This window comes from Rhipicephalus microplus, chromosome 2, assembly GCF_043290135.1.
Source record: "Rhipicephalus microplus isolate Deutch F79 chromosome 2, USDA_Rmic, whole genome shotgun sequence".
Classification (NCBI taxonomy): Eukaryota; Metazoa; Arthropoda; class Arachnida; order Ixodida; family Ixodidae; genus Rhipicephalus; species Rhipicephalus microplus.
In genome coordinates, this window is record NC_134701.1 from 226433401 (window position 1) to 226446856 (window position 13456).

The 13456-nt window shown below is 43.3% G+C and overlaps 1 protein-coding gene across 1 annotated transcript; it reads right to left on the reverse strand.

Moving 5' to 3' along the window:
* Positions 1-3366: 3366 nt before the first annotated feature.
* LOC119170353 (uncharacterized) lies at positions 3367-13162 on the reverse strand. Its single transcript, XM_037421491.2, has 6 exons — positions 12827-13162; positions 10261-10348; positions 9499-9794; positions 7764-8406; positions 6270-6409; positions 3367-3556 (listed from the first exon to the last, which is right to left on the reverse strand). The coding sequence occupies exons 2-6, from the start codon at positions 10274-10276 to the stop codon at positions 3446-3448; spliced, it is 1206 nt and encodes a 401-aa protein (XP_037277388.2). The 5' UTR covers positions 10277-10348; positions 12827-13162; the 3' UTR covers positions 3367-3445.
* Positions 13163-13456: the final 294 nt, after the last annotated feature.

Consider the following 13456-nt stretch of genomic DNA (forward strand, 5'->3'; position numbering starts at 1 on the left):
GTTCAGAGAATCTAGTGTCACATTGGTTTTTATAGTAGAAACCACATTTCACTGGCTTTTAAACCACAAAACTTGTTTTGATGTTTGTGACAATCGCAGAGATCACAAAGAGAGTAAGTATGAATTAGGCTCTTGATACATGGAGGGGTGTCTTAAGCTACGAGCATGTGGTCTTGCAGAGATTTTTATGTACAGACACATCATCCACTACAGAACAAGTGCTCATGCATAGTTTCACGCCAGAACCACTTTGATATGTGAGTCTGCGTGCGTACCAGATATCTACAACGCTCTGACCTTTAATGTGAATTAACAGGTGTCGGAGATAAGTGTTGGCAAATCTCTGACAACATTCAGTGTGTGCAATTGGCTTCGTGGCTGAAAGACAGACTTCAGTTGTATATGTACAATGCGTGTAGTTGTCGGAGGTTAAAAAAAAAAACGGCATTCCAGTACATCAAATCCACATTTCATCAAGGATTTAAGTGGGAGATTGGAAGTGTTTGGCAGACTAGTGTGCAGATCTGCGTACATAATCTCAGCAGCAATCACTGTGGTTGATGCCCAGGGTGCGACAGGTGTAGCTCCTAGTGTTGGAGTGTTAAAGCAACCAGGTGCTTCGAACAACAGTTAGAAGCATCGAACAAAAGCATCAATCTTGCGACACAGTGCTCAAGCAAACTGTTTAGACACTCTTAATGCTATGTGTGGCTGTGTTTTATTTTATGCACCATCACGGAGGGGCCTTAACATGAATCGTTGAAAGTGTTTGAATTTGCATGTCACTTCACTGCATTATGGGGCATAAAGTACAGGAACTCAAGTTGCTCTCAGTAGCTCAAAGTAATGTTGCGATGGCTGGCATAGAGTTTATGTGGTATCTCCCGCAACTGCTTTTTGGAGATCAGCACCGCCTGGTTTATGTACAGCCGCTGACAAAATTATGGTCGAATTATAGTTGAGTACAACTTTTAAAGGCAGGAGGAACCCTGCCGATATAACTGAAGGATGATAGCTGATCACCATGACTAAAAAAGTGGTCCCGCTCCTGTTCTGAGCAACATTTATCAACACTTTCACTGGTTGTCCAGCTCACGTCGTCAGTCTAGAGCAGGGGTTCTCACAGTGTCTGGCCTTGGGAAACCCCATTTCCAGAGAGCCGCAGAACCTCTAAACCTGAATTCACTTGTCTAAATAAATAAATTAGTAGCCAATAGGACTTAAATGGAAGTAGGTTGCACTCATTCTGGCTGCTTGCAGAACCCCAACATTTTCTTTAGAACCCAAGGTTCTGCGGAACCCAATTTGAAAACCCATGGTCCAGAGTATGTGCCTTCATAGGTGCTGGCTTGTGCACATCCACCTTTGAGGTGGAAAGGCTGTTACACTCAACTTATCGTGTAGTCAGGGCTCAGTACAAAGAGCCCAAGACAAGATTTATGTTTCCAAGTCGGGCTTCATGCTTTTGCTTGCCTTCTTTAGAAAGTGAGAACATGTGTGCATAGCTGCATTCAGAGGTGAGGAAGGCAAACTGCCCTGTAAAAATTGCCCCTAGTATCTTGGAAAGTGGAATTGGTCTGTTTAGCTCCTTTTTTTCCCTTACATGGCTAAAATAAGGGTTCGTGCAAAGATGTACCATTTCACTCTAGCATCCGTGAAGCAGGGCTAAAATACTTGAGACCAAGAAGGTACGAACACACACGACAAGCGCATTCTCAAGTCACGCTTAGAGTCCGTCACTCATCCCGTGTTTGTACCTTCTTAGTATCTGTCTGTTAGTGCTGCTTTAAGGATGCATTTGTACCAAATAGCCCAACTTTCTATGCTGTTGTGTTTCACTCTTGCCGAAAAGCTTTGCGCAAAAGAAAACCATTCTAGTACGTTGAGGTTGCACATAACACCACAAGCTGTCTATACTAGAGTGCTCGATGCATAACCTGGTACTCTTGGTAACACAGCTTCAGGCCAAAATATTCAAAAACTAGGACTGGAAATTCATCACAAAGTGAAATTTTGTGGCAAGCTTCGTCTAACTCTTTGTTCCTTAATGTTGCCTGTTTGGCTCATTCAGAACTAAATTGTCGTCTAAAGCTGTGCCAAACTATTTTACTTTATAAGTGAACTTTGCTGCCCTACCATCATAGCACAAATTATAGAGGCTATCAATGATGTCATTAAGAATTTGTAGCAAATTTATGATAATGAACATGATGATTCCATCCTATCGACAAAATTTTCCAATTTTATCAATGCTGTTATACTTCAAAAAACCTACATCAGCGATCTGATTAAGTATAAGTACGTCTGCCAAGCTACATTGCACGCAATTTGTAGTTACTTTATGAATTCAGTTGGATGGTAACTCAAAGAGGTTTTTTCTGTGTTTTGAACAAGTATTTGAAAAGTAAGAACCAGAACTAGAGCTTTTTGTCTAGGTTTTGTGAAAAGTAAGCCATCACTGCAGCTTGCAAGAATCATTTTTCCATTTTTGTAAGAAGGCCTGCTGTCGGCAACAGCATACGCCTCTCACCATGGACAAACCAGAAAAGAACTGTCAATAAAACTTGCATTGAAACCACTCAATGTCACTTGATATCTTAGCAGTAGGCTGAAATAATTATTAATTCTATAGAAGTAGTCAATGTGAATGTGTAACAGCCAATACAGCAGTCTGTACTACTTGCTTTCTTGAACAGCTTCCAGTGATGTTGAGTCTACAGCCCAAAAAAGTAAGTGCTATAAAATTATTTTCAGTAAAGCAAAATGTGAGACGCTTTGCACACAACCTTGCGTAAGAACGCCAGCATTAAAATAACAATCTACAGGATCAAAGTGTATGTACAATGGAGGGGATACCCGTCCTAATCTTCCATTCTTGCTCGCTCAGTGCTCAAATTCCAATTTGCTTCTTTCCTTATGCATGCAAAATCTATGACCATATTAGCTGCATTCGTTTTGAACGAAGAAGCCTGCTTGCCAATTTTGTGCACAGTTGACTATCACTAGACACAAAAATACCTTCATTATACTTTGTCGATATACGAGACTTGCTTTGTTATATGTCATAACTTCATATTCATGTCCATCTGACACTGTTGTCTCATAGAGCAGCATGTCCCTGACTTGAAACACTGAAAATTATTCCGCAGATCTTGAATGTGACACTGCAGTAAAAACACGATACTGGGCAAGAACAGCTTTGCGCATCGTTGCTCATAACAGCTTTGCTCAAATGCTCAGTGAGAGCGTTTAAAAAGCCAAACGAACCATGTGCAGCATAAAAAAATAAAACAAGATGCAGGGTTGCCATCACATAGTGCTACAACTACATCTTTTCAACAACAGATAAAAACAATGCAGCGCAGCCTGTGTTCTACCTAGTATTCACATGTTAAAGGAATGCACAGCAATAGAGGCAAGGCCCTTTGTCCGCTCGCTTGGTCCTTCACACATTCGTGTTTTTGCTGGTGTCGGCCCAGTAGTTTTGTATGGTCACTGCTTCCAGGCTGTTGAGAAACGAATCGTTGTCCAGAGAAGTCATTTCTTCCGAGCTTTCCTGCAAACGAAGATCGCGCACAATGAAAAGGGATGAAAATTTCCCAGGACCAATGAATCGGACCACAGGCGTCACATGAACGCATTTGAACAGACAGTTATGGTCGTTGGCTCCCGAACAATGGGTGTGGTGAGCAGCTAGAGCAACACCTACCTGAGGAATACTTCAAAGCTGTTTGTTTTAAAAGACACCAAAGAGAAGAAAGGGTTTATTCTGAATTAGTAAGTTGTCCTTTCATGACATGGTGAATCTCGGCAAATTTTATTGAGCCATTCATTATTTTATTTTATTGAGTGGCTAAGCACAATAACAACAACAACAAAAGTGAAATCTGTTACACTATATTGACACTGGTTTTGGTCTAAAACTCAAAAATGAATCTGACCTTCATTTTATCAGCTCAAAATTATTTACTTTATTAATTAGCCCAGACTACACCAGAAAAGTGAGTATTTAAAGCCCCTTTAGATATTCGTGTACTCCTCAGAACAAGCTGCTGAGACAAATGCTTCAGCCATAAACTACGATACCGAGTTCACTCAATAAATAAATCTGATGTCGTGAAACAGTGTCAATTCCATCCCATTTAAGTTGAGCCACACCTAAAAAACACTTCCGCATAACTTTCAACATTGTACCTTCTGTTGATAGTTCGACTGGACAAGGAAGTAAGCGTTACATCTAGGAAGAGTGAGACTATGCTTCTGAAAATTTTAATAAATTTCTCGACACCTATTTTGCATTGACAGTTGTCTTGTAATACGAGAAAGTTCAATTATAGTAGCATGTCATTCCGAGATAAAATCGGGTAGTTGCATTTCCACAAACTAGGTAATAGAGAGAAGGGAAGCATAGGGAATGTTAGGTGAAAGTTAGAAGTAAGAGAAACGAAGCACGTAAAAGCGGACAAAAAAAGAAAGAATTTACTAAAGGAGAAAGCTAAACCCGCACTTCTGCTCTGTGTGTGAAATACACGGTCACCAAGCTACGTTGGCAGCAGTTTCCCAATACAGATTGTTGGCTATTTATGTTTAATTGTCATAGATTTAAGTGTCAGCCAGTGTCACTTGCATTCATGGCTTTGTATCAGTGGCAGATCCAGAGGGCGGGCGGTAGGGGGCGATCACCTTCCCCCTCTTCCCAAAGCCTGTGTCAGCACCCCCTCCCCCCTCCTTTCTTCAGTGCTTGTCATCCACCTCCTATAACCAATTAGAACAAATGAGTGGGACCACTACGAGTAAAAATTAACAGTATTTACGCTTTCAAGGAGCTTCCATGCTAATTAAAGCAAAAAAGTTAGGACTCCGGCCCCTTCCTCAGGTGTTACTTCAAGCGACCCCCCCCTCTAAAATGTGTAGCTGAATCCGCCCTTGCTACGTATGATACACATATGCAAACACCAAAGAAAGTTGATGGGACGGCGGATACCATGATAGCTGAATGATAGAACCTTGCATGAGCACCATGGATGTAGGTTGGCTTCCACCTGTTGGTGACATAACGGGTAAGAGGAACCATGTCTGGGAATAACCAAGGCAGTAAAGGAGGCTTAAAAAGGCCCTGCAACACTTTTTGAACATGGTCAGAAAATGTGGCCAATCGGCAGTCGAGGTGCCCGAGAGCACGCGGACCAAACATTATAGCGCAGTACAGGGCAGGCAAATTGTTAAGTAAAGCTCAAAGTGAGCTATAAATTGCTCGTTCCTGTCTTGACAAATGATGCGATATGCCAAATCAACTGCTAATATGCCAAATCAACTCTGTGGTGTACCCAAAAAACAGAGCCACTGGCTGATTTGAACATTGTGAGCTGCATGGTTACAGCAGCCGCCACGGTGTGCCACGACATGCCCGCAGCGTCGTCTAGTGAGCTGCATGCAGCATTTAAAGCGACACTAAAGAGTAGCAATCATTCGGTTTAGATTGATAAACTGCACTCTGAGGGCTGTAATGCCATATGTTTCACTGTCATGAGTTCATTATTAGCACAAGAAATCAAGGTTAAAGTTTAATTTTAAATTTCGTGCCAAAATCTCTGCACGTGACGTAAAAAAACTTCAAAATGTGTTTTTCGTATTTACGCGACATTGGCTCGATTCCGGAAACGTTGTATGCTATGTTTATGGCACCCACAGATGACAATGTACTTCGTTTTTATCGAGGAGAAGCTATGTAGGAAGGACCCAGTGGACGCCTTCAAAATCTACCACATCACCGTGCGGGAATTTCACAGTGGCATCTCCACCCGCATTTTCTTTTCGCATGTTTTCTTGCTTACCAAGCATCATGTCGCGGTAAGAGTGGTGTTTCAAGGATTGCGGAATTGTACATTACTAATACATAAAGTGTAGATCAAAGTGTAAAATCGTTTGCTCTTTAGTGTTCCTTCATAGTTGGCTGAGCGCACATTCAGAGAAAAAAAAAGTGCTTTCTTTCATCCCCCTCTTTCCTCCCCTGTGTAGCTTTCAGCATGCTTGCTGGTATGAAAGGAGAGAAAAGTCCTTGGACCGTGCGACAAATTCCTGTAATGTATCTGTACCTCCGCTTGTACCTGACAGATTCTACAAACTATTGCAGAAGTTTATTCGAAAAGCAACTAACTCTGATAGCGAGGTGATTTCATGATTAGTTGGCAAAGTGTTGCAAGGTCCTTTCAAGTTAGTACAATAGGAATGAACAGGAAATTGGTGTGTGTAAACAAAAGGGGAGGTACCTTGGGAAGCTCAATATGGGTGTTCATGTAGCTACTGCGCACCGAGTCATCGATGTAGGCGACGTTATCCGTCGAAGACTTGCCCTGGCCATTCAGCAGCTTCAGGAAAGGCCTCCGTAAGACAATATACGTTATTAGACCTGACCAGGAAGGAAACAGCACATAATTACCGTACTGCAAAGGATAACAATTTTCTTAAAACCAAGATTGTATCATCACTTTTAAAGTGGCACCCTCTCGGAGTGGATGCGAGTGCATTTCGCTCTGTCAGGCGTAAATGCGTCGTGTTACGGTCAACATCCGTCTCTTCCGACTTCTGAGGGCTGAGTGGAACTCGTGTGAAACACACAAATTTGGAATTCAGTCACGTGTTCGCTAAATGCTCATCTACAGGGTTGAAACAATGAAGGTGTATCCTCCACCCTTTATCAATCGTGCATTTATAATATATGTGATGAAATTTAACCATCTTGTCTCATTGGCCGACTGTAGGTGTCTCTAAAAACATTGCATTGGACAAATATTGAAGAAAGTAATGGTCCCATGGATGCTTCGGGCTCTACAGGTACGTCACTATATGATGCTGGGCTGGCTGGTAAAAACAAGCTGCATGACATTTCCAATCCTGAACTAGGTGAAAAATTTACTCACCATGTTGGGAAAATTGTAGTTAAAAAGTACAGTCTCTGCACTTTTGCGTGTAAGGCAGTTTCATCATAAACAATTGGCAATGGCAGTTTTAATGAGAAAAAAAGCTAGGAACAACTGAAGAGACAAAACGGTCTAGAAACCTCCTTAAGTTCTAAACATCACTGTGACACATTACTTTTCATGGTACAAAATTTACAGTTCTATTTCCTTTGAAAAACTCAAATTTTATGTTACTGTTGAATCTGTACGCCAGATGATACATTGCTCGTATTTTCTTTCTCTGCCTCTCTAATGTCAACAACAGTACTTCACTGATTGTTTACAGCCAGTGTTACAAGACACTAGCACCGACAGCCATGGGCTGTAACATCATCAGGCAAAGGGCAGGCAACAGAGATCACCAGTGTTGGGATGCTTCACAGACATCTCCAAAAGTAATTTGCAAAAATTTTATACCACTTAAGCTGAAAAGAAATTAGCAGGGCAATGAAGCACCAGCCATCAGGCGAGCTCACGACGCAAAGCTGACCGAATTTTTTACTGGTGATTACAAAAAGTAATAATTACTGTAAGGCAATACACAAGGCAAACATCTGTGCAATCTTAAACTGTGACATGTTGCACGCAATGAACAGTGAAAGACATACTGTGTGTAATATTATTGAGCAAAAAAGACTGATGCAAAAAACCTGAAGAACAGACTACTTGTACAAAGAGATGCAAGGACAGCTGTTTTTTATAATAGAAATTTTGTTATAGAGGAGAGCAGTTGAGTCACAGTTCCCTTAGCTGAATACATGTAGTCAGTTGCCCAAGCTACACTTAATATAATGTGATACTTGCCTGCAAGAAGTGCTACCGACGCAATGGAACCGATCACTATTCCAGCCACTGCACCTCCGGCTAAAGGGTAGTCTGGAGACTCAATGTTCGGCGAGTCCTTGTCAACTGTGGTGGTCGCAGTCGATGTCTCAATGGGCGTGGCAGTCACACTACCACCCGCTTTAGCCCCCACAGTTACAACACTTTCCCGGTGCACACCGTTTTGGTCTATCACACCACCAGAAACACGAAACGGGCTGGAGTCACTCGACGTAGAACTGGGCGTTGCATTACTCTGCGGATGCATGCTGTCATGTCCATCAGACACGGCGTTAATGGAGAAGGACTCCGTTGCATCTGTAGCAGCCGTAGCCTGGGTAGTGTCTGGAAGGCTCTCAGTCGCCGGATCGGTTGCGGAGACAGGGTGCTGCACAGTGTTCTCACCACGCGTCGCTGGTAGAATCGGTCTCACAGGTGGAATCTCGTTGGATAGCTGAGCTGGCGTATTTGTCTGCTGTGGAACGGTGTGCTGTGGTAGGGATGGTACGAAGGTTCTCCAGTCTGGATGCGTAGTGGGGCTTTGTGGCACTTGCGGGAATGAGGGAGGGGCAGTGATGGGAGGAGAAGGTGGGCTGTTTCCAGGAAAGACGTACGATGAAGGACCCTGCATCGACACACAGATATTACAGTCGCCTCTCTAGTTTAACAATAGCTTCATTTCTAGACACTTAAAAAGGACATATGTATTTTACTTCAACGAATACTGGGTCACCATAAAAAGGGAATGGCATTAACATTGCTGGCAGTGACACCTTGTGATGTCACGTGTTAGTAACATTTATTTAGAGCGATAGCTCTATTCCTCCAAGTACCCCAGAAAACGACTAGTGTTGTGAATCTGACCTTGAAGCTCAATCGAGGTCATTTCAGCATCTCAGAGGTGCTAACACACCTCAGATAATTGCCGGCAACTGCCCACTACGTGGTGCAAACTTCTTGCTGATGAGTTCGTGCCAACATTTCTCTCAACACTCTCAGTGTGGCAAGTTCGCACAACCGAATGGAAGTCTGACGTCTATCTTTCGCACATCCGCATTACACCAACCAGGCATGAAGGAAAAACAAGAAGGAGCGAAACCGTCGAGCAATGATGCTCAGAAGCTATCGCTTTGCGAACTTGATTGAACCATGTTTAACCACAGCTATTCTTTGCGTTACGTGGGTGTCTTCTGCACGACAAAAATGAGCAAGCTAGCAATCATTTCACTGTCAATACATCAGCAGCTCAGTAGAGTAGTAGGCTATGATTGATTATTGCAGTAATACCTTTGTCTCCTCTGTGCACTATAAAAAAATTAAAAAGGGCACTGTTAGCGCTACCTGCTTGCATGAAATTTTCGCTCACAACCAAGGACACAGACACAACTTCTGCGAAATTAGCTCTTTAATGCTCTTGTATTAATAAAGGACAATTTTTTAAAATTCTGCAATTCATGTTAGATAGCTAGATACACTTAACACAAGAGAGGAGGGGAATGCATCTTTCTTGTCTTTTTAAACACGTTATAGACTTCTTCAGACACGAAACTATATGAACGACAGTATTCCTGGCAGCACTATACCAGAAATAATCAATTATAGGTGTTTACCTGTAAAATGCTAGTCATTTACGATACCGTGAAAGTGATTGTTGCTCGAGAAGCGAGCTGCCAAGGATGCCTCAGCGGCGCTGCGTGAACGCCCTGCCGGTACTCACCGTGCTGATGGGCGAGTTGTCTGGGTGAGGCTGGGATAGCCAGCTGGCTGGGTTGTGCATGGGCCGCCAGCCCGTGCCCTGGGGCTCACTCAAGGGAATGGGCTCAGCCCTCACAAAGATGGGGGAAGTGTGCGGGGACTCGTATGTGGGTGCCTGTTGGTGGCTGCCAGTGCCTGCTCCCCAAGGAGGCAAGGAGCTTGGCACGAACACCACGGGAGGCGGGGCGTTGCCCCCTTGGGGCACACCTTGACAGGGTTCTTGCAGGAGCATCAGGACACCCCACAACGCTGCAAGCACTGTGCCGAAAACCAAAGTGCCTTCTTGTCAGAACTTACATCAAATGGGAAAAAAGGCCATCAAATTAGACTAGTGAACCTTTGTATAGTCAGCTGAAAAAGTTTATTTACTCCAGCCTCTTGATGCAGATTATATGTGCAAGTAAAATGTCTGGTTTTACTGGCATTGGTCACAAACAGCTCAGAAATTCAACGTTTTCGTAGATATTACAGTTCTTAAAATGATGGACTATCTCTTTAATCCACAACATTTATTTTATTGTGAAGCTTTATAAATGCATAAAAAATCTGCTTTGTAGGCTATAATTCCGCATGCAATACCTTTGCTTACTGAAATGCTAGAAACGAGGCAATGCCAGCTTTGGAAGATAATAAATTGTTAGTTGTATAAACAAATTTAGGAAAGAGTTTATTAAATGGGATACTGTTAGCATGAATAAGAGGACTTGTCGATATATTGTCCTACCTGTTGAGATGTCCATGTTTAGTTACGTCAGTAACATAATGAATTTTCCACATGTTGGTCAGAAAGTAAGAACAGAAGCCATTCCCAGCTGGAATAAAAACAAGGTCACCGGTTATAAGAAAGCTTATTTAAAAGTGGTCAGTTATAAAAGGAAGAGAGAATGCCAGAATAGCTTGAATGTCTATGGCCTGTCGCTGCTGGACTTGGTTTTTTACAGAGTGGCAGAGCAATTTAATAAATGACTCAAAAGAATATCATCAAAATATTAAATATGTGTCATCAAGAGTATAAACAGTCTTATATAATAAAGCCATCTCTTCTATGCCTAAGGGTTCATTGCTGTGGCTACTTGGTTTACATATTTTACAGCTAGAGAATACAAGCACATGTCTCATTGTTCATGCTGTTTCACTATAATCTTAAATCCTTATGTACAGGGTATGGCTACTCTATTTAGTGGGCCTCTCACAAGGTAACTGTGGTTTACTATTACACTGTCCCCACTATCAGCCCACTCTAGTCAGCATCAATATAGTTTTGGGCCAAAGTGGACAACTTCTGCCAATGGCAATGTGTAGCTGGGCACATTAGATGGTATGTGAACAATTTTGGCTCGAACAGAAGAAACTGAGTGAACTCAGTTGAATTGAAATGTGCATCAAATGATGAATGTTATGCTGCATAGAAATGAAGGAGGAAAAGGGATCAGAAGGAATTTAAACAAGCATGAGAAAATGCTCTAGTTAGAACCAACCAGTTCCTATATACATGTGTGATCTACAATAACAGCTACACACTTCTGTAGTTTACCATCCAGCTGCTTTGAACATACACAGCTTAACATGCTCTTTATTGCTGAGTTGACTTCGTTTCATCTTACAATGCTTTGATGCTGGTAGTCCAGGGCTTTTGTGAAAGAGTGCCGAGAAGACGCAAGTGAAGAAGCAGTGAATGACCGATCGTTGGTCTCTTCACACTTTTATGAGATATGTGTTAAATTGAAGAGTAGTGAATATCTGAGTCAGTTGTCTATTGTGGAATAAAAGTGATAGAAAGTCTAGCATAAATTGAGAAAATATCAGTTACAACTGCAGCATTGTTAAAAGTTATCATAAATTAGCTTTCTTCCAAGCTAATACACTGAACACAGTTGCTTTCGTTCAGTGCATCATTATTTCTTAATATAAGTAGCATGCCTCTATTGTGTGACCTTGACAAGAGGAGTAGGATGTGCATTTGGCCAGGAGCTTCTCAATGTTATGGCGATTTAGTTTTTTTTTTTTAAGCTGAATTATCAGTGTCCACAGAAAAGTCTCACCATGAATGAAGAACCAGCCTCATAGCCTTATTTTTATATGCTTAGCAGGCAGCTATGTGAGCTTTAACGTGGATATCTATTCAGTTGGGACAAGTGTGTTATAAGCTATGCACAATGCATAATGCCAACACATTCTCGAACGTTGACTTGAAATACATTTTAGAGGCTGCAGCAAATATAAACTGGTTCGATCATTTCTGTCAACAGGCCTAATTTCTGAGTTTGTGATCTGAGAGCTCAGGGAACAGAATGAAAATTTAAGAAGCTTGCACAAAGCTTACAATTATTTGAGTTGCATTAACTTGACAATAATATGCTGGTTATATGCACGAGCTATCTACGGTGCTGCATATCACGGAAATATGCTAGTGATTGCAATGTCTCCACAAAAAATTAATTCTCGCTGAAATGTCTTACACGTGCTTGCATTGAATTGTCAGTCCCTATTATCTTTACGTTTCTTAAATGATGAGCTACAAATAAAAGCCTGCGAAATGTGCTGTTTCTGCCACACTTGCAAGCAGGACAGCTGCATCTGTCGCAATAACGAGTTTTCGGTTTCTCTTATCGCGAAGCTCCTCCTCTCCCCCTCGAGTACCTCGGAGCCTCAGTAACAGCAGAATATTAAAGGTCTCTGGCAACAGCTTGCTTTAACTCTCCAAGTGTTCCCCGTTCTCTATGGTAACTGGTTCTCTATGGTAACTGGTTGGTAACGAAAATCGTGTACAGAAAGTAATCAAACCGTCAAATGACGTTGAGCATTGGCACATAACGTACGTACAGATGTTCGCGATTTCGTCACATGCCCACGCGAAATTTTATTCTCGTCGACAGACTGACACGAGCTTTGTTCGACAGAAAGGAAAACGTCGCAGGTGCGTTCGAGTTTCGGTACAGTTGTGACCATAAGATCCGTTCAAGGTCTGCGCGCGTCCCTCACTTTTACGCATCAGCGCGGAAAGAGCGGATCTCGCAGGTGTTCTCGCGCGTGGTGGTTGTCCTTTTGTTTCGCTCTTTCTGCTACGCCATCTCTTTCTATTTCTGAAGAGACAAAGCTCGCGACAACAGCCCAGACATCGCCGCGTCAACTTGAGTGCCACGAAACGAGGAGCCGTGTACTACACTGCTGATGGACGCACGCACGGTGCATAGGCGGAGCCTCGCGCGCGGTTCGTGCAAGCGGTGCAAGGCAAGGCCGCAAATCCGCGCACAGCAGGAGAAACGTTGAGCGCCGATCATGCAACCCACCTTTACCGACGTATAGACTTCTATCCCTTTCCTGGCCCGTCGTCTCCAGGTCTCGTCGTCGTGTGTCCTGCTGATAGACGACGACACGCAAAACACACACACACAGCACACACACCGGAGCGGGGATATCAGCGCGCTGTCACCGGTTGTCACCGGAACCCCGACACTGTACCGCTCCCGCTACGGGATGCGTTGACATCGCGTTGGCTCGCTAACGTTGTGCTGGCCGATGAGACGAATGCAGCGAGTTTTCGAAACTCCGACGAATGATCCAAACGCGCTCGAAACACGATGTTGTTCGGCCCCGTTGCCTCAAACGACGCTCCTCGGTTGTCGTCAGGCGCGCGGTCTTAACATGGTAAAAGACACAGTTGTCGACGGGCACAGTGTCACGAGCGCCGCGCAAATCCGTTCGGTCACGCTTCGCACACTCCACTGCGGCCGTCGCACGGCCAGCCAGCCAGCTCGACGCACAAGCCAAAACAAACGCATGGAACGAGAGAAGCAGCGAAGCAGCGGAGGCAGGGAAGGCGGCAAGGGCGGGGATAGGTAATGGCTGTTGGAGAAAGGGAATAGAGGCAGTGCCAGTGCGCGCTCTTTTTTCCTTCTCGCAGGTTTGTGACGTCACAA